The sequence below is a fragment of the Engystomops pustulosus genome, chromosome 4 (genome assembly GCF_040894005.1).
Source record: "Engystomops pustulosus chromosome 4, aEngPut4.maternal, whole genome shotgun sequence".
In the NCBI taxonomy this organism is placed as follows: domain Eukaryota; kingdom Metazoa; phylum Chordata; class Amphibia; order Anura; family Leptodactylidae; genus Engystomops; species Engystomops pustulosus.
The window spans coordinates 30,654,438-30,677,369 of record NC_092414.1 but is presented as its reverse complement, the minus strand read 5'-3'; the positions used below and the strand labels follow the sequence as shown (position 1 = coordinate 30,677,369).

Genomic DNA, 22,932 nt, shown 5'->3' with positions numbered 1-22,932 from the left:
GCCGGCTAGATGACGGTGCTCATTACTAAGCACTGGCCTTAGTGTTTGCCTTAATTTTTTTGGCAAATTCACACTAATGCCCATACCATTACCCCAGTACCCACTGCCACCAGGGGTGCCAGGAAGAGCCGGGTACAAACCAGTACCTGACCGTGTAAGGATGTTCAGGTACTGGGTTGGCCGCAGGCATAATTGGCATAAATTGGAGGAAAAAACGGCATGGGGTGCCCCCTATTTTTCAAATCTGCCAGATACAAAAAAGCAGCAGCAGCCTGCCATTACTGAGCTGGGATAGGCCACTGTTAAGGACCTATTCCAGCACAACAATACTGGTTTGTACCCAGCTCTTCCCGGCACCCCTGGTAGCGGTGGGTACCGGGGTAATGATTAGTGTGAATTTGCCAAAAGGCAAACACTAAGGCCAACCCTCAGTAATGAGCACCGTCATCTAGCCAGCACCACTACTATGGCAAACTATGAAGAGTGTCGGAAAAAAAAAAAAATCACACCGTTTTTAAAAAATATAAATTTAATTGAACAAAAAAACCCAGAAACACCCTCGTTGACCATTTTATTTGCTAGAAATGTTGGTCATCGACATAATCCTTAGAATCCGAAGTAGTCCACAGCAGGTACAGTCCTGGAAGACATAAATAACACACACACACAAAAAGGGCACGCAGCCATGGGGGATGGGACATGCTCGTTGTCTAGGGGAGGAGGGGACATGCTCGTTGTCTATGGGGGGAGGGGACATGCTCGTTGTCTAGGGGGGGAGGGACATGCTCTCTGTCTAGGGGGAGTGGAATATGCCCTCCAATTATATACATAAATATACATTGGTGGCAGTGGGGTTAATCAGCAGCAAAAAAAAAATCTTCTTTTTATTATATTCTGAGACCAATAACTTTTTATCCTTTGGTGCACAGCACTGTTTAAAGTGTCCTTTTTGCGGTATGAGATTTGAGACGTTTACATTAATACCATTTTTGGGACTGTATGATCTTTTGATCGCTTTTACTTAACATTTTTATGTCTTGCAAAAAAGTGGCGTTCCAAACATTTGGGCGCTATTTTCCATTACAGGGTTCACTGACGGGAATAACTGGTTTTTAATATTGATAGATCGGGACTATTAAAATGTGGCGATACCTAATATGTTTTAAGATTTATGTTTTAATATCAGTTCTAGGTTTTTTTTTGTTTTACATTTCTTTAGACCTCTATGGCACTTAAACTTTAGGTTGCGTGGTTGATCCTACCATATTCTGCTATACTACAGTATAGTAGAATATGGGGATTTTGCACATTATCTATCACAATGTGCAACTGGCACATTGTAACAGATGTTCAAAAATGAAAACTCCTGCGGTCTAAAGACCCCCATTGCTTCCTGATGACATCATGCACCCCGGCTGTTACATCCGGCCAGCAGCTTTGGTGGTGGCATGTAAAGGGTTAACACCTGCAATCTGTGCCAGCACAGATCGTGGGTGTTTGCTGCATTATGCATTATACACCGGCTGCTGCACCATGGTGTTGGGGAATGTTATGGTGCAGCAAGGGGTTAAAGGACATCTACGATCAGAATTATTGATGGTAGGTGCTTATTACTCACCACCGCGTTCTGAGGTGCTGTACAAGGACTCCGACTGCCGACGGAACTGCAGTGCTCACACAGTAACATGATGCTTGCTACTATACTGCAGCCACAGCAGATTTTGGGCATGGCCAGGTGAGGTTAGGGGTGTGGCTTACAGGGGGTAAAAATCGCAGCGCGCGAAGCCATTTTGTCCCTCTTTCTCATCCGCAAAAGTTGGGAGGTATGTGTATGCCAGGCAGCCAACCAAGAGGCATCATCGATTGTAGCTATGAAGAGCTCTAAGGTGTCTCAGACAGTTCTGCCCAACTAGTTTAAGCCCAGTTCACATCTCTGTTAGGACATGCATCTGTTCTACCTCACAAATTTTGACCCACAATAACTTGTGCGCATAAGAGAAGACGAATGCAGATGTCACCTGGGTCACAGACACTGCCCCACCACCACACCACTCAACCCACCGAACGTTTCAGTCAATCTATCTTTACCAAACACATGTGTTCCGGAATGAGCACCATGAGTTTTGGAGGTAAACAATTAAAAACACCTGGTGCTCATTCCCGAATGCCCACATTTCAGTGGAAGTGTGTATGGGTTCTGGCCAAACCCCTTTAAAAACGCAACTGAAATGTAACATGTGAATGTGGTCTCTGGGAGAAACCTCTGCCCACCCCATTGTCTGGGACTTGAAGAAGAAGAAGAGACTGCACATCACTAGTCTTCTGGCAGATACTTTGTTTCCTCTGCTCTGTTGATGCTTCTGTGGGTGGAGCTTGAAGACAAGGTGGGCGGAGCAAGCAGAGGAGGCAGTAAGAGATGAATGAGTCAGAGTGGGTGAGCTGAATCCCCATTGTTGAGCAGTGGCATCATGCACAAGTTATCATGGTAAGTTATATTAGGCTGTGTTCACACATTGCATTTTGAGACACAATGCAAGGGAATAAGGGAAGCCTTGGGTTGCATCTCAAAACGCAATGTGTGAACACGACCTTACAGTACCTTTCGCACAGGTAGCTGGCTCCGGCTTTCTGAGCTGGCTGTGATTTGTTAACAACCGGTTCACCAAGCCAGGGAGAGCCGTCCTGATTCCACTCCAGGACACACTACTATAGTAACATAGAAAAGCCCTCTGGTAAAGTACTATGAGGAATACAACAGGTGGAGGCACAGTAAATAGACCCTGTTATAGCACCAGGACGGAGGAGATGGGGACAGAATGATGAATAGGATGCCAGGCATCAGGTAGGTGTCCTGTGATTCAGTCCCAGATTTCTGCTCATCCTGTGCATTGTGGCAACATGTAAGTGTCCCAAATACTGTGTGTACTGGAGATGGCTTCATGTTCTGTAGTCACTTACCTCCAGTATATCTGTTTCTTACACCATAGTGACGTCTACACCAGCTGCAAGAGGTAAGTAGCACTGGTTACACCCAGCATGCTTCACTCTCATCATCTACATATGTAAATATGATTATTTTTAGGCTGTCCATACAATGATCAGGACCGTGGTAGGAAGAGGGGTGAGTAACAATATCTGTATGATTCAAGGACTCTCATCCTGTGTAATGTGTGCATGTGATTGGACCAACAAATGCGTCCGTTTCCACCAGCTATTGTGCACCCGGCGTGAGGCTGCATTTGTACGCGACCTTTGTTTTGGGTTTTGAAACACAACTCAAGCCCAATCACACATGAGTTAGGCTGCGTTCACATGTTGTGTTTTGTTTGCGGTAACATGTTTTCAAATGCATCTAAACAGCCGAGAAAAGAAGATTTGCCTAATAACATTGCTATGTTAATGCATGTGTTAACAAAGCGTTAACGCACTTTTTGTAAACGCAATGTTGAAAGCAATGTCATTAGGCAAATCTCTTGTCAGCTGCTCTGATGCATTTGAAAACACGACGTGCGAATGAAGCCCTACTGCTGAAACGTTCCTGTGATTGGGATAGCCCCTCCCTTTCAGCGCTTGCATTGTGTTTCAAAACATAACACAAATACTGTGTGTGAATAACGTAAGGATGTTCCCTCTGCCGTCCGAACAGCCGCGCTGGAACTGTAATAGCGCTTGCACGGTGAGCTCTCTCCCGTGGCTCACTGTTTCCATTTTTGGTGCGCTTGACCAAAGGAGAGAGCTTGCTGTGCATGCGCCAGAATTGCTTGTTCCGGTGAGCCCAACATTAGCAGGGGGAAGGAGGAGGAGAGACAGGATGTAGGAGGTAGGGTTTGGAGAGCAGCGAGGCTGAAAGGAGGAGGGATGTGACTGAGCAGACAAACATTTAGGTTTGAAAGATAAACAAGTTCTAAAGAATTAAGAAGATTTAATGATTGACAAAAAAAATTATTTGTATTTAGCATTAAATGCATTCTTTGAACCTGTCATCTTTGAAAAATGCCCTTCATGATTGGTTCCCTTTAAAGGAAATCTACCATCAAAATCCATAATGATAAACCAGTGACACTTACTCATAGATCTAGAAACCGTAACTCTGGTTATCTAATATTTATTATCCACTAAACTCCTTATAAAATCAACTTTTTCACAGAATGTTAGACTGTCTCTTCCTGCCCATCTTCAGCCGGATTAAGGTAGGTGGATCCTGGATGCAAAAAAATCTGGTGGGGGCCTCGGGGTGCGAGCTCCTGGAGCCCTAGCTATAATCCAGCCCTTACAAATATTGGTAAATAAAAAACTTTTTTTGTATTTAATTCCATGGATTATCAGCAGAATGTTGAGTAAATACCACCACCATACACAGCTAATACTGGTTGTCGTGGTACAAGGTTGGTGAGTGGATGTGTAAAATATTTGTTTATATGAAACTGTTTGGGTAACTTTAAAGTTTTTCTAAATGGAAAAATCTATTACCGTGAGCTAGGTTGGTGAATAATTTATAAGTGCCTGAATGGGTTTGTGTAACGAAAAGTTATACAAGTTTACAATATGCGTTCCGTCCTCACTGTTTTCCACAGGAAGTTTCAGTGTTTGCTTCCTGTAGATAAAAATCGCCCCATGGCAGGCATCCAGCACTGGGCATTCCTGGGCAAGTGCTGGAGCCCAGAGCTGATGGGGAGGGAGGGGGGGCGGCACATAAGGCTGTACAAGGAAGGAATCCCATGATGGGGTTTGGTATGATAAACTAGGGAATATTTTAGGGAACAGTATTTTGGTTTCTGAAATTTTAATGCCGCCGTGTGAGTTCACTGTAAAGAGGCCCACTGAGGCTCTGTCGCCCACCTGGAGCCCAGCTTGGCCTTATGTGAGGTGTGATGTCACACAAGCAGAGATCTAGAAAACCTTGGGGAATTGATACAGAAAGTACATTGAAAAATTCTATAACTTGTAATTACACAAACAATATCAATTATTTGCGAAAAGTGGACAACCCCTTTAAGTACCTGGTAAGCAGAGCGTTACTCACTGGTCTATTTTTCTGTGGTCAAGCGGAGTCAATCTAATATATGACTATCCTAGAGCCGCTGCCTTTGTCTTGTAGAGATTATTGAGGGCCACAGAGATGGTTTTCCCAAATTCTAGCTTTTCTGATTATACCTCCTAACCATCATCCGCTTCTTTGTAGTAACTACTAACAAACAAGAATAAGTGAGAAATCCCGTTGAACTCCAGACAGTAACAGTGCACAATTTATTTTTATTTTTTCTTAGAGATGTATTCAAGAAATCAATAAAAAATACAAATGACGACAATTTTTTCTGTAACGTATCCCAGTGTATATAACAGAGAAAGTGGGACTTTATGGCGATCCCTTTGAATAGTAGCCAAAGTATAAAACAAAAATTGAATGGTTCTGAAAATAAAAGGAATCCCCCCCCCCTGAAAAATCCACTAACAGATCAAAATATACAGAAACATTATCAGAGCAGGAAGAGATTTTCTTTTTGCAGTAATCTAGTAACTGGAAACAAAATTAGGACAAAAATGATCTTTTTGAACCGCTATAGTTTTAGTGAACCAAGAAGTCATAGATTCATTGATGGAGTTACTATTGGGCTACTTACCATTGCTGTCCTGTATGTTGTACTCACCATACATTGGTCGTCAAGTAACTATTTGACCAAATTCAGGACCGAGTCTGTGTTCAGGCCGGAAGGGACTATGTAAAACCCAATACAACGAGTTTCCTGGTCCGATATTATCCAAGTCTAACCAGCCCTAGGGCTACAACAGGCGACCATGGTGGGTCCATGAATCCCGGGACGCTTGCTGGATGCATACTGTCCCGTCCTCTGCACTGTGATCAGTTTGTGAACAGGCCACGCGCTGTTCGAGATTCACGTACAGACCGCGGTCGCGTGAATTAGCCAGTAGATTGCTGCCTGAGATTTGTGAAGGACATCGAACAAAGGCCCTGGTCTCCAATGGTTCCAGAATTATTGCAAACCAACAACTTTCAGCACTTCTTTGGAGACCCACAAGTTCAAAACAAATGCCTTCAAGGGGTTGTCTAGGAATTGATAGTGATGGCCAATCCTAAATAACTGATCGTGAGGGACTGACAGACGGACAAACAGTCAGAAGAAATTGGTTCTGCGTTCTGGTTAACTTCTGGGAGCTGTAAATGCAGATATGTCTACCATAGGGGTGAATGGAAGCCCCAAAGCACGGAGCCAACTTCCCCCCCCAACCCAAATGATCAAAGATAGATGGGTTTCTCTTTGCACAGGCCACCAATTAAAACTCCAGGAGAACCGCTTTAACTACTTTGTACTTTGTTCACATTTGCAGACTATGTTGCTCTATAGTTCCAATTTATCTTTGTAAATCGTATTGATGCAGCAGACCTACATGTCTCCATGGTAACAGACTACAAATTCTGTGTAGTCTGATGCTACATTCTATTCAGATTGCACAGGATCAGTTTCTAGTCCGTTACCATTCAGATACATAGGAGCTGTATAGGTTACTTGTATATGATCCCATAGTTTTCGAGATGGATATTGCATTTAAGGGGTTGTAGATTTTTGGCTAAACAACCAGGCCTTTAACAAGGATAACACCTGTACAGGTCCCTCCTCCTTTCTTTAAAGACGGTTGACCACTTATACCAAAACTTTAACAGGGTAAGTATAACAACCTAATAGTTCCACCCATATTAAACTTACCCAGATAAAGTTTGCTGGGAGCTGCGGGTCACATGACCCCGGAGCAGCAGGACTCAGGACTTCCTGTGACGTCCAGTGTCCTGCTGGCTTCTGTTGGATGGAAGTAATTTCTTTAAGCACAGGTTATGAGACAGTACTGACTAGATGCTCCTCTCCAGCCTAATCACGTGACCCGCAGCTCCTGCGGTGACCCTATTAGGGTCCTTTACTTACCATGTTAAACTTTCATTTAAAGTTGGCCAACCCCTTTAATTAGGCCACACTTATGGACTGCAATTTTCCCTACGGATCTACCTGTATATAGCACATCCAGAAGAGAACCAGTTGCTTTCTTCCCCTAAAACCGTAAAAGCAGGCGAAAGATAACACCCCCAGAGAGTGTTTCAGATTTACCTTTCAAATTTAGTTCTACACTTAGTTGACACAACCACAATCTCTAAATAAATGGAGGAACAAGAGAAGAACCAAAAAAGTAGTCGACCTCGGAAAAAAAAAAAAGAACTTTCACAAATTAAATTCTGTAAAAGCAAAAAAAAAGTGTCGATCCGACACCATTAAAGTAGTTGGTAAGGGAGAAATTAGGCGTCACGTAGTATGTGTATATAACCCCTCTCGATCCATCGGCACATGAGTACACATCGACACATACATCCAATGCAGAAAGCGATGCTTTGGTGTCCATCGGTGCTAATATTGTGCTTTCCATGGAGGGCGACTGTTTTAGAAAATCCGCCCTCAAAGACTGGGCCATGAGTGGGCCGCCAGCAGAGGCTTCATTTGGTCTCTGATCACCATCGGTGGCATGTGGCCTGGCTGGAGACCGCTTCCTCTTCATGAGCAGCAGAGCATTCTGGGAGTCCTGACTGGTGCAGCACCACATCAGCTCTTTTCCAGTTGCACTTCTGGGGGTAATTTTTTGTAAAAAAATGTATCTGCTTCTGTCTCAAGACGCACCTTGAGGAGCGCTCCCACCGTAACAGAGCTACAGGGGAGGAGTGAGGGCAGAGCAGCACAAAAAAGTTCATGGAGCCCAATCGATTGACAACCTAGTCCGTTGATCAGTCAGCTTTTTTAATAAATATCTGTTTAGGGGGAACAACAAAATAGATTATTTGGGTGCAAAAAGGGTCATTTTATCAAATGTATGTAAACTTTAAGTTGTTGTCAGGGAATTACAACTGATGTCTTATAACATAAATGTAGGTTTAGCAGTGCGAGCCCTGGCTGTAGTTATGGCCCCAAAAAAGGGTCCTGCCCGTGCCCTGCATTTATGTGGGATCATACAGATGATCAGAGCAGGAACAAAGCATCACTCCTTCACGGATCAGATACGGATGGTCTGAGAAAATAGTCACCATAGTTGCCCCGTTTGCCCGAGACTATACATATTATAGATCAAAACAATCGAAACAAAATAGGGAATTCACTAATAACTTTGAGTTTTAAAATGAAAAAAATATGTACCATAAATTACAAAAAAAACGTCCTTTTTTCCACTGTTACACTAAATAAAACTAAAAATGAAAAAAAAAAACCCACAAAAAATTTAAAGGTAACAAGCAAAAAAAAAAGTTATGACCCTTAAACCACTGCGTGCAAAAATTAGCTAAAAATGCTCCGGTCACTAAAGCCTTTTCTGGTTGTGTCACCAATGGATTGGCCTATTTATATACATTTCTTTTATAATATATTGGGGACATGATATTAAGCATCTTACCAGTATATATTCAGTCACAGTTCTGAACCATTTTCATGAAATGAGAAGACACAACCCTAGTTCAGAATTTCCTGTGGTAAGAGATGGAGGGTCATGTGACTATACACTCCAATGAGCGCCGACTCCTCTACAGCGTCCTGTGAGCTATCTGTGCAGTCTCCTTTCCCTGTCATTGCCCTGTCCCTCTTATAAGAGGCTGTGTATCTCTGTCTGGACGGGGGAGACTGCACTGCTTCAGCTTTGGTGGAGGAGGACAACCCAAAGCTGAAGAACAGATCCAACCAGAAGCTGAACCACCACAGTGTCTGCTCCCTGCACACAGCTCCGCACAGATAGCTCACAGGACGCTGTAGAGGAGTGAGCGCTCATTGGACTGTATGGTCACATGACCCTCCGTCTCCTGCCATGAATGGCAGGCCGCCGAGCAGGAAGGCATTCATTTCTGAACTAGGGCTGTGAAAATGATGCAGAACATATACAATAAAATATTAACATTATGTTGTCACTCCCTTTAAGAAAACGGTGCCACGGAACAGACACAACCTCATACAGTTGCATAGTTCACTACTAGGCAGAGCAATAACAACTTTACTATAGGAAAGCAAGCAAAAAAAAAAAACAACAAAACCATAAAAGAAATAAAACCTGTCCCCTTCGCCATGTTGAACACTTACCTCACTTAAAATGACCCACACCGGAGAATCTGTCTGAATAGAGAGACGCAGCGCCTCTAGTGGCCCAAATGATGAGTCCACTTCTCCTTCAGCAATGCCCTTATTGAATGACCCTAAAGATGAGGCAGAGAATAAAAGTGAATACAATATAACAGCCCATCTGTGTAGGTCACTGTATATTCTCATAGTCCAAGCTTCTAGCTGAATGACTGTTTGCCAAATTTTAGGTGAAGTCATTTACCAACATGTTCCGAGATTTCACTTCATAATTTAAAATTAGCGAATACAGTTCTGAGCCAATTATTAATATTCTAGCCTGCACTTAGACTTCTCATCAACATTTAATTAGCAAAGTTTCTCTTTTAATGTGATTAAGGGAATTTTATTTGCCGCTAATAACAGCTGGGCGTAACATTCTCCGAACCCCCATCTCCTGTATAGGAACTACAGTGAAATGACTGAAGATTACAGCGTTTTCCTCTGATTATTTGATATTGATGGTCTATCCACAGGAGAACGGACCCAACACTGATGTCCCTATGCCCAATACACAGAAGCGGAGGGCTCCATCCAGTGTATGTCACAAGTCCTAACACTTGCATGGGATCAGCACCGCAGTGTAACATCCGCGTGCCTGTAGTAAGACGCAGCAGGACAGTGAAAACTAAAGGCACACTCCATACACAAGGTGTAATTCAATGAATCAGCTGTGGCTGAAGGGTTCCTTTAACTACCAATCCAGGTCTGCAGCTCTTGCACATGTTCTGGGTGGATCTTACAGCCTGAAGAGCTTTCTACTTCTGGCACAATTTAGTCCAGAGAGCAGAAAGCTCTTCAGGTTAAAAGATTCTCTAGCACAGCAGACAAGGATTAAACGTTCACTTTTCACAGTCCTGCTGCTACTAATAACATACACAAATGGATTAATACTCAATACCTAACATGCTCTTCAATTTTTTTATGGTCAAAATTGCTCATGGATTCTCTTTAATAGAAGATGTTTACCTAATTGTAAGTGATGAGTATAACACTGATTCTTTATTCCCTCAGCAATTTGTTTTGGTGGAACCAATAAGAAAGAAAATAGCTCAGGCACATGTGTCACATGTGGATGTTGCTGTGTAACAAGCCTATTTTTATTTTTTTTGGAAAGGCAGTAAAGTGAGGGAGGGAAATTGTAGCCCCGACCACTACACGGACTCTCCTGACGCCTATTAGTGCGTCAGCGCGTTGCGGATCAAAAATACAGCAACGTCTGATGTGTTATATGTGCATCAGGTTCCTAGATGAAGGCGATAAGCAGACTGTAGGATGAATCCCCAAAGTGACAGATTTTCAATGGTGTTTAAAACCTTATAGGCTGCACAAAGCGTGACTATATATAGACAGTGACACATCAGACGTGCGGCTCTGGTGCAAGTTTTTCTCTTTTTGTATTCCCCAATTATCCAAGTCACAGGAACAGTTCTCAAAGTGTCTTCCCCGTGCCATCAGTAACTACTACAGTTCTTTCAATTAAAATCCACATTTTAGAACTGGCAATTGACTGCCTCTATTCCATCTCCTGTGAAGAATAAATGTCTAGAAGAGATATAAATGTGTCTTCTGTATTTAACAAAGTGTTCGCTAATGATGTCATAGGGTAACGATGACGATGTGGTAACGAATGAAGTGATTTCATTAAGTAATTATGATGGCTAAAAGTAGGTGTCAGGAGTCTTTGGAACAGTCAATGTGTATTGGGACAGAAGAAGGAAATGCAGGTACTGCTCTGTCCTAAAGAGGGAGCTACACAAATGTCTAAAGTCAGAACACCACTTTATTAATGAAACACATGGCCGCTCAGAATCCTGTACTCAGCGCTGTGTTCCGTCCATGAAATACAAGAATCCAGAATTCATCAACCAACCAGGAACATGTGTTCGACCTTTCGGTAGACCTAGTTTAATTGACAGAGCAAACTGCTGTATCTAATCCCAGAAGCTTCTGTGAAACCATTGACATTGTGATATAGATACAACTGGTTTCCATAAATGATGGACCGCGCAGTGTCCTGCTTTACAGACTAAACACAGCATTGCTATGTGAAGATGACTACAGATTGGCGCTGCTGTTCCACTGGGAGTCCTGTCCGTGTCACTGTGGTTGGTCCATGGAAAAGGACATGGCACATCTATGATTATGTCTGGCACTGCCCTTACTCTATAGCACAGGGTCAATGGTTTCACAGCAGCTTCCAGGTGGCTGGTCAATTAAATCAGGTCTACTTAAAGGTGTTGGCCACAATAAATCTCTTCCATTAGACATGTGAATGTACATGTCCCTGTTTTTTTGCCTCCCTTGAGAGCTTCAGCCTTCCCCTGTCCTCACCATGCTTCCCTGTATCTCACTGTTCCAGCCCGTCTTCATGATGTCTCCCACTGTATCTGTCTTCCCCCAGTCCAACTTCACTGACAGAGACAGGAAGGGAGGAGAGAGCAGGAGGAGTCATGACTCTCCTGCTACAGCCCCTCCTATTCAGAGCACAGATGAAAATAAAGACGCATAGACGTAAAAGAATGGTCAGCCCCTTTAAGGGATAAAGCACAGGGCCCTGGTCTGTCTGTGAATCCAGGAGTGTGTGCTGGCAGGATTTCATTGACTGAACAGAGTGCAGAGGACTGGACTCTGAGTGGCCATGTGTTTTAGATGGTATTTGTATTTTGGATGTTTGTGCAGCTCTCTCCATAAATTATTTATTGGTTCATGTGTGGTGGAGTCTTCCTCACCAGACAAGTACCTGGCTACGTGGTCAGTGTAACCCTGTTTGAGAGGTAGGTGCAAGGTATGACCTGTATCTGTTAAATATTTATGACGGATTATAAGATGCCACTGACCCACAAGACCATCACAGAGCCACAGAGGTACCACATGGTGATCCATGGTGCTGTGGCTTTCCTTCTATGGAATGATTTCTCAGGATCTGGGCCATGCGGCTGTGTGCACCCACACATATTTGCTCTATTTGTACTGGTGCTGTATAAGGCCTCATGCACACAACTATATGCAATATCCGGGCCACATACAACTGTGCATATGCCATTATTAGCTGCCCGGCTGAAATAGTTTATTCAAAGTGCCCAACACGTTAACGGTGCGGCGAGACATGGCGGCCTCACAAACACGACCATGTCACGAGGCCTTATTCACATTTATTCCACAAAAGCATCAAACTCGTTTTACATAGGGTTGTTACACAATTCAATTCAAATGGAGTTTTAGGATCTTTGACTGGGTTGCTGATTGGTTGAATCTTTATTGTGTGTGTGTAGCATAACAGCAGATAAGAGGAAACAATATCTGTTTCCACACCCCCTACTCCCCCAATATCGGACAGATCGCGTCACCTATTTGAAAGTATCCGTCTGGTGTCCGATGGTATTTTGAAGGTTTACCCCGTCCTTCATGTAAAGCTTCTTTGTCTGACTGGAGACTCTACAAGAAACAAAGAAGAAATCTGTAAGATACAGAATAGTAATGCAGCGGGTGGAGAGGACCTTTCACCATCTCACACAAGCGGAGATGACCTCTCTGTAGGGGCTGCTATGGAGATTCAGGGGCACATGAATCTCCATTTACTTTCTTGCCCTCACGGCTGCTGAGATATCAGTAAAGATTTCTGACCTTTTCTAATCCTCTCCACTGCCAGAGAGGAGGAGCTGCAGAGGTAGAGGTGTGTTTTATGATAATCTGCTACTTAATAATCTACTCAGAGAAGATTATTATAACCCCCACCTCCCAGCTCCTCCTCTCTGACAGTAAAGAGGATTATAATGGTTGGATACTGTGACTGATATCTCAGCAACCGTGGGGGCTAGAAAGAAAATGTGTGCCCCTGCATCTGTGTACCAGTCCCTAAGGAATGGTATTTTCATCTCCACATATATGAGGTGGTGAAAGGTCCTCTTTAATTTAAAGGGGGTGTGCAGGTGATAAGGTACAATATAACAATGCAATAAGACACAATTACCATAAACAGGGGTGTGATTAATTTTAAATAGAATAAAATAAGAATAGCTAAAGTTACATTCTCCCACACACAGCATACACGAGATTCGCAGAATAGAGTATGTTACGTAGCAGTAATGAGCAGTAATATTTTATTCTATATACCATTTGCAGTTTGGTCACATGAGGGGGGGGGGGGTCAGTTGCTATGAAAAGTCACAAGTAAAATCCTTTATATCACAGTGATATGATACCCAACTAGGAGGGGGTGCGATATCATGTAGGCATCAGCTATAATCACACCCCTATAGGCAGTACTGATGTTCCAGTGAACCCCTGCTCAAAAAACACTGCATGAATCACAACATTATAGGCACAGTAAGTTGGGTATGCATGGATCTCCCAAATGACTAAAAACGATGTTGATATGGAACAACATTTTTACACTTAATTATGCCCGTAAAACTTACCTGTAGGAGTTTACTATTCACTAAAATTAGTTGTATAACTAATGAGGGTAAATTCTGTTCAGCCGCACGAAAAGTTTTGATAATTTACCCAAATCTTCTCATACCCCTCCCTAGCTCCCAGGATGTGCGTGCTGCTATAGTCTGTATGGCCACTAGATGGCAGTATGGCCTCGTGTATAACGTATATGAAAGCGGCGCAGATACAGCAGATAGGAGGCCAATCTATCTGTATATTACAGATCTTCAGATAAGTTCAGGCCGCTGCAAAACAAGATATATCTTGGTGCATTTCTTTATTGCGATTCTTTATATGTGGCGGGCAGAGCGCAGGAAGCCGTTAACTTGGAAATACGGCCGTGTAAACTGCGGAGACAGGCAATTCATTTCCTCACCTGCCGGAGATTTACAAGGGAAATTATAGCAAACCAAAATATTGGTGTCTGTTTTATTGAGAGGCGCCTGTGCCGCGGAGATGTGCAAAACCCTCCTCTAGTGATCTATATCCCGGTATATACAGTACTATGGTATATACTACCCTCCTCTAGTGATCTATATCCCGGTATATACAGTACTATGGTATATACTACCCTCCTCTAGTGATCTATATCCCGGTATATACAGTACTATGGTATATACTACCCTCCTCTAGTGATCTATATCCCGGTATATATAGTACTATGGTATATACTACCCTCCTCTAGTGATCTATATCCCGGTATATACAGTACTATGGTATATACTACCCTCCTCTAGTGATCTATATCCCGGTATATACAGTACTATGGTATATACTACCCTCCTCTAGTGATCTATATCCCGGTATATACAGTACTATGGTATATACTACCCTCCTCTAGTGATCTATATCCCGGTACTATGGTATATACTACCCTCCTCTAGTGATATATATCCCGGTACTATGGTATATACTACCCTCCTCTAGTGATATATATATATATATATCCCGGTATATATAGTACTATGGTATATACTGCCCTCCTCTAGTGATATATATCCTGGTACTATGGTATATACTACCCTCCTCTAGTGATATATATCCCGGTATATACAGTACTATGGTATATACTACCCTCCTCTAGTGATATATATCCCGGTACTATGGTATATACTACCCTCCTCTAGTGATATATATCCCAGTACTATGGTATATACTACCCTCCTCTAGTGATATATATCCCGGTATATACAGTACTATGGTATATACTACCCTCCTCTAGTGATATATATCCCGGTATATACAGTACTATGGTATATACTACCCTCCTCTAGTGATATATATCCCGGTATATACAGTACTATGGTATATACTACCCTCCTCTAGTGATATATATCCCAGTATATACAGTACTATGGTATATACTACCCTCCTCTAGTGATATATATCCCAGTACTATGGTATATACTACCCTCCTCTAGTGATATATATCCCGGTATATACAGTACTATGGTATATACTACCCTCCTCTAGTGATATATATCCGGGTATATACAGTACTATGGTATATACTACCCTCCTCTAGTGATATATATCCGGGTATATACAGTACTATGGTATATACTACCCTCCTCTAGTGATATATATCCCAGTACTATGGTATATACTACCCTCCTCTAGTGATATATATCCCGGTATATACAGTACTATGGTATATACTACCCTCCTCTAGTGATATATATCCCGGTATATACAGTACTATGGTATATACTACCCTCCTCTAGTGATATATATCCCGGTACTATGGTATATACTACCCTCCTCTAGTGATATATATCCCAGTATATACAGTACTATGGTATATACTACCCTCCCCTAGTGATATATATCCCGGTACTATGGTATATACTACCCTCCCCTAGTGATATATATCCCGGTACTATGGTATATACTACCCTCCTCTAGTGATATATATCCCGGTATATACAGTACTACCCTCCTCTAGTGATATATATCCCGGTATATACAGTACTATGGTATATACTACCCTCCTCTAGTGATATATATCCCAGTATATACAGTACTATGGTATATACTACCCTCCTCTAGTGATATATATCCCAGTACTATGGTATATACTACCCTCCTCTAGTGATATATATCCCGGTATATACAGTACTATGGTATATACTACCCTCCTCTAGTGATATATATCCCGGTATATACAGTACTATGGTATATACTACCCTCCTCTAGTGATATATATCCCGGTATATACAGTACTATGGTATATACTACCCTCCTCTAGTGATATATATCCCGGTATATACAGTACTATGGTATATACTACCCTCCTCTAGTGATATATATCCCGGTACTATGGTATATACTACCCTCCTCTAGTGATATATATCCCAGTATATACAGTACTATGGTATATACTACCCTCCCCTAGTGATATATATCCCGGTACTATGGTATATACTACCCTCCTCTAGTGATATATATCCCGGTACTATGGTATATACTACCCTCCTCTAGTGATATATATCCCGGTATATACAGTACTATGGTATATACTACCCTCCTCTAGTGATATATATCCCGGTACTATGGTATATACTACCCTCCTCTAGTGATATATATCCCGGTATATACAGTACTATGGTATATACTGCCCTCCTCTAGTGATATATATCCCGGTACTATGGTATATACTACCCTCCTCTAGTGATATATATCCCGGTATATACAGTACTATGGTATATACTGCCCTCCTCTAGTGATATATATCCCGGTACTATGGTATATACTACCCTCCTCTAGTGATATATATCCCGGTATATACAGTACTATGGTATATACTACCCTCTTCTAGTGATATATATCCCGGTATATACAGTACTATGGTATATACTACCCTCTTCTAGTGATATATATCCCGGTATATACAGTACTATGGTATATACTACCCTCCTCTAGTGATATATATCCGGGTATATACAGTACTATGGTATATACTACCCTCCTCTAGTGATATATATCCCGGTATATACAGTACTATGGTATATACTACCCTCCTCTAGTGATATATATCCCGGTATATACAGTACTATGGTATATACTACCCTCCTCTAGTGATCTATATCCCGGTATATACAGTACTATGGTATATACTACCCTCCTCTAGTGATATATATCCCGGTATATACAGTACTATGGTATATACTACCCTCCTCTAGTGATATATATCCCGGTATATACAGTAATATGGTATATACTACCCTCCCCTAGTGATATATATCCCGGTACTATGGTATATACTACCCTCCTCTAGTGATATATATCCCGGTACTATGGTATATACTACCCTCCTCTAGTGATATATATCCCGGTATATACAGTACTATGGTATATACTACCCTCCTCTAGTGATATATATCCCAGTATATACAGTACTATGGTATATACTACCCTCCTCTAGTGATATATATCCCGGTACTATGGTATATACTACCCTCCTCTAGTGATATATATCCCAGTACTATGGTATATACTACCCTCCTCTAGTGATATATATCCCGGTATATACAGTACTATGGTATATACTACCCTCCTCTAGTGATATATATCCCGGTATATACAGTACTATGGTATATACTACCCTCCTCTAGTGATATATATCCCGGTATATACAGTACTATGGTATATACTACCCTCCTCTAGTGATATATATCCCGGTATATACAGTACTATGGTATATACTACCCTCCTCTAGTGATATATATCCCGGTACTATGGTATATACTACCCTCCTCTAGTGATATATATCCCGGTACTATGGTATATACTACCCTCCTCTAGTGATATATATCCCGGTATATACAGTACTATGGTATATACTACCCTCCTCTAGTGATATATATCCCGGTACTATGGTATATACTACCCTCCTCTAGTGATATATATCCCGGTATATACAGTACTATGGTATATACTGCCCTCCTCTAGTGATATATATCCCGGTACTATGGTATATACTACCCTCCTCTAGTGATATATATCCCGGTACTATGGTATATACTACCCTCCTCTAGTGATATATATCCCGGTATATACAGTACTATGGTATATACTGCCCTCCTCTAGTGATATATATCCCGGTACTATGGTATATACTACCCTCCTCTAGTGATATATATCCCGGTATATACAGTACTATGGTATATACTACCCTCCTCAAGTGATATATATCCCGGTATATACAGTACTATGGTATATACTACCCTCCTCTAGTGATATATATCCCGGTATATACAGTACTATGGTATATACTACCCTCCTCTAGTGATATATATCCCGGTATATACAGTACTATGGTATATACTACCCTCCTCTAGTGATATATATCCCGGTATATACAGTACTATGGTATATACTACCCTCCTCTAGTGATATATATCCCGGTATATACAGTACTATGGTATATACTACCCTCCTCTAGTGATATATATCCCGGTATATACAGTAATATGGTATATACTACCCTCCTCTAGTGATATATATCCCGGTACTATGGTATATACTACCCTCCTCTAGCGATATATATCCCGGTACTATGGTATATACTACCCTCCTCTAGTGATATATATCCCGGTATATACAGTAATATGGTATATACTACCCTCCTCTAGTGATATATATCCCGGTACTATGGTATATACTACCCTCCTCTAGCGATATATATCCCGGTATATACAGTACTATGGTATATACTACCCTCCTCTAGTGATATATATCCCAGTATATACAGTACTATGGTATATACTACCCTCCTCTAGTGATATATATCCCAGTATATACAGTACCAATATACTGCCCTCCTCTAGTGATATATATCCCGGTACTATGGTATATACTACCCTCCTCTAGTGATATATATCCCGGTATATACAGTACTATGGTATATACTGCCCTCCTCTAGTGATATATATCCCAGTATATACAGTACTATGGTATATACTGCCCTCCTCTAGTGATATATATCCCGGTACTATGGTATATACTACCCTCCTCTAGTGATATATATCCTGGTATATACAGTACTATGGTATATACTACCCTCCTCTAGTGATCTATACCCCGGTATATACAGTACTATGGTATATACTACCCTCCTCTAGTGATATATATCCCGGTACTATGGTATATACTACCCTCCTCTAGTGATATATATCCCAGTATATACAGTACTATGGTATATACTACCCTCCTCTAGTGATATATATATATATATATATATATATCCCGGTATATATAGTACTATGGTATATACTGGCCTCCTCTAGTGATATATATCCCGGTACTATGGTATATACTACCCTCCTCTAGTGATATATATATATATATATATATATATATATATATATATATATAAATCCCGGTATATATAGTACTATGGTATATACTGGCCTCCTCTAGTGATATATATCCCGGTATATACCGTATATACTCGAGTATAAGCCGACCCGAGTATAAGCCGAGACCCCTAATTTTACCACCAAAAACTGGGAAAAACTACTGACTCGAGTATAAGCCGAGGGTGGGAAATGCATTGGTCACAGACCCCCTCAGTATATAGCCAACCAGCCCCCTATAGTATACAGCCAGCCCAGCCTGCCCCAGTAGTATACAGCTTGCCCCCAGTAGTATACAGCCTGCCCCCAGTAGTATACAGCTTGTCCCCAGTGGTATACAGCTTGTCCCCAGTGGTATACAGCCTGCCCCCAGTGGTATACAGCCTGCCTCCAGTGGTATACAGCCTGCCTCCAGTGGTATACAGCATGGCCCCAGTGGTATACAGCATGGCCCCAGTGGTATACAGCCTGCCCCCAGTGGTATACAGCCTGCCCCCAGTGGTATACAGCCTGCCCCCAGTGGTATACAGCCTGCCCCCAGTGGTATACAGCCTGCCCCCAGTGGTATACAGCCTGCCCCCAGTGGTATACAGCCTGCCCCCAGTGGTATACAGCCTGTCCCCAGCATTATACAGCACAGCCCCCAGTAGTATACAGCACAGCCCCCAGTGGTATACAGCCTGCCCCCAGTGGTATACAGCCTGCCCCCAGTGGTATACAGCCTGCCCCCAGTGGTATACAGCACAGTCCCCAGTGGTATACAGCACAGTCCCCAGTGGTATACAGCGTGGCCCCAGTGGTATACAGCCTGCCCCCAGTGGTATACAGCCTGCCCCCAGTGGTATACAGCCTGCCCCCAGCATTAAAATAAAATAAACTTATATACTCACCCTCCGATGTGCAGCGCTGCTCCCCCGATGTCGGCGCCGCTTGTCTTCAGGCGTCCGCGCCGCTTGTCTTCAGGCTTCGGTGCCCGTCTTCTTTCTTCTGCTGGGCGCCGCCATGTCTTCCCTCCGGGCGGCGCCTAGTGTGACGTCACCAGCGGCGCGTCACACTAGGCGCCGCCCGGAGGGAAGACATGGCGGCGCCCAGCAGAAGGAAGAAGACGGGGGCCGAAGCCTGAAGACAAGCGGCGCCGACATCGGGGGAGCAGCGCTGCACATCGGAGCCACCGGAGGGTGAGTATATAAGTTTATTTTTTTTTAAAGTATTTTTACTCGTATATTTAAGTATATTGACTCGTGTATAAGCCGAGGGGGCGTTTTTCAGCACATTTTTTGTGCTGAAAAACTCGGCTTATACACGAGTATATACGGTACACTATGTTATATAACTTGCTGAGACCTTGATAATTACACAAATACAAAGTGACTGCTTATTACATGAATCCCAAGTATAATTGTCCAGATGTTGGCTGATCTCCAAACCTCAGCAGAAGGCATTTCCCCACCTCATGCGCTCGCTCTCCGGAATATCTTTATAGGAAGTTGTATTTCCAGTTAATGTCCATGAGTGACAGTCTCTTCTTCAGTACAGACCTGTCGCCTACCAACCTCATTGTACATGGAATGGAATTTTTCTGACTTTCACAAGTTCCTTCCGCAGTACAGCTACTTATCAGATACATTATATATGTGACCCTCCAGCCAGAGCTATCAGGTCATGCTGGGAGTTGTAGAATTTGCAAACCCTGGAAATACACCGATTGGAGACTCTATTGTATGATTGTTATTAAACGGTCCAGGAAATGAGGATCTTTCTCAGATGATTTCCTGTCAGACGGACAAGCCCTTTCTAAACTCCCAATTTGGGTCATAATGAGAAAACAGAGAAGGGTCACATGATCTGGAAATGTTCTATTGCTCAAGGCATAAAATTGGCATAAAACTGGCATAAGACCTGAGCTTTGGAGTCCAATGGGGGATCCTACCATATCAATGACTGTATCAAAGTACAGGGGCAAATACTTATTTGGTATGTAACAAGTAATAGAGAATCTTTTCCCACAAATCTATGTATCAATTTTCTCAGCTCCTCTTGCTCTATAACATGCTGTCTGCAGATGGGAAACTATGTACAATATGCTCAGCTCCTTCTGCTCTATAACATAATTTCTGTAGACAGACCACTATGTACAATCTGCTCAGCTTTTCCTGTTCTACAAACATGTTTACTGCTGATAGGACACTATGTACAATCTGCTCAGCTCCTCCTGCTCTATAACATGCTGTCTGCAGATAGGACACTATGTACAATCTGCTCAGCTCCTCCTGCTCTATAACATGCTGCCTATTGATAGGACATTATGTACAATCTTACAGGAAAACGTGTACAATCTGCTCAGCTCCTCCTGCTCTATAACATGCTTCCTGCAGATAGGACAACATGTACAATCTGCCCAGCTCTCTCAACTGCATAAAATGCTAGCATTAGTTATTAGAGCCCCATGTCAAAGGTGTTGTCAGACCATCTAAATTTAAGTAGAAGCCATCAACTAATCATCATGGCATAGTTTTAGTGTATTCAATCATGTTTTAGGAGAAACCAGACAAAAATATATAGAATAACCCCCAAACCTAAACCCTGAACACTACAATCACTTACATCGAAGGGCAGGATCTCCACGGTGGTGTTATAAAGCTTATCTTCAGGGTGTTCTATGTTTCCACTTCGAAAAAAATACCTATAAGAAAAAAAAAAAAAAAATGAAGAACCAAGATCTCAAGTGAAAGACGGCTGAAGGTCGATGTGATGATAACAAGTAATTATTTCTTGTATCTAATTAAGTCACATGTCAGGGAGGAGGAGAGGCTGCATCCACAGCAGACAACGCTGTATTATAGGAGGATTGGTAATAACATTATTATAGAAGGGATCCCAGTCCTTCCGTGTGGGATGTATAAAAGAGGTGCAGGCCTATTCTCACTCATAGCAGAGAGGTGAATTACCAGCAAACCACTACAAAGTAATTGGTTTGTTCTGTATTATTTTTTTTACACCAATTGGGCGTGAAGCTGAACAACCTAAACAACTATGAACAACCCCTTTAAATTATAACTTTTATGTCTCTTGAATCATGGGCAATGGCTGGTGCCCTCCAAGGCCACCATAAATTTTGTATTTCTTATCCGACGCCGATTTTTGTTGTGTTCCTAAATAAGTTGCAGTTTTGCTTTCACCCCTTCTAATGGGGTTGGCCACTTTACCTCATGTATTTTGCAATGTGTGTAAGGTTGGGGTCAGGATATTTAGTAATCTACCAATATACATCTAGTAATAGTTCTGCTCCGCTTTCTTGATATGTAAAGTGAAGCCTCCTTTCTTTTACCTCATCAGCCAGACATTCCTGACCATAAAATGGCCACAGATGGAGGGTCATGTGATCTGTTCATGAGCAATTGCCCTGCCAAGAACCCAAACTTTTATTCATGTATACTATCATAAGGTGGCGATTGTTCATGGGCAGATACATGACTTTCCATTTGTGGAGAGGAATCTCTGGCTGATGAGATAAAAGACAGGAGGCTTCACTTTACATGTAAGAAAGCAGAACTATTAATAGATATATTTTGGAAAATTACCTATTATCCTGCCCCTCAAACTTACAGACACATTACAAAAAAAAAAAAAAAGATGAATCAAAGCAGCCACCCCCAAATATTCCTTATCCCCATACAGTTTTTATTATTTTCTAAAATGTACCCTTTGTGTTTTAACATTTCATTTCATATTTATGCTAATTACCTTCAGAGGCTACTCGAGTAGCCTCTGCAGAGCTGCCCCCCTAAGTGTCCATGAAGCCTGTGGCTTCCCACAGCAGAGGACCAGGATGCGTGGGCCATGCCGCCACGTTCACTGGCGGGATAGGAGCGTCTCTGCAGAGGCTACCCAGACTCGGAGTGGCCTTAGCACTGGAGCTCTTAAAGGCTACTCCATGTCCCTAGTAATTGGCATAAAAATAAAATAAAATTTTAGAAAATACTTAA

The 22,932-nt window shown here is 42.2% G+C and overlaps 1 protein-coding gene across 1 annotated transcript in view; it reads right to left on the bottom strand.

Annotated features, from left to right (window-relative positions):
* Positions 1-5,224: 5,224 nt before the first annotated feature.
* The window catches only part of MGAT4B (alpha-1,3-mannosyl-glycoprotein 4-beta-N-acetylglucosaminyltransferase B), a 266,200-nt gene continuing 248,492 nt past the window's right edge, over positions 5,225-22,932 (bottom strand). The window contains exons 12-15 of the mRNA XM_072145625.1: positions 21,551-21,629; positions 12,503-12,590; positions 9,117-9,229; positions 5,225-7,807 (exon numbers count right to left, since the gene is read on the bottom strand). Coding sequence (XP_072001726.1) covers positions 7,784-7,807; positions 9,117-9,229; positions 12,503-12,590; positions 21,551-21,629 — 304 coding nt within the window. The 3' untranslated portion in view covers positions 5,225-7,783. The remainder of the gene's footprint in view (positions 7,808-9,116; positions 9,230-12,502; positions 12,591-21,550; positions 21,630-22,932) is intronic.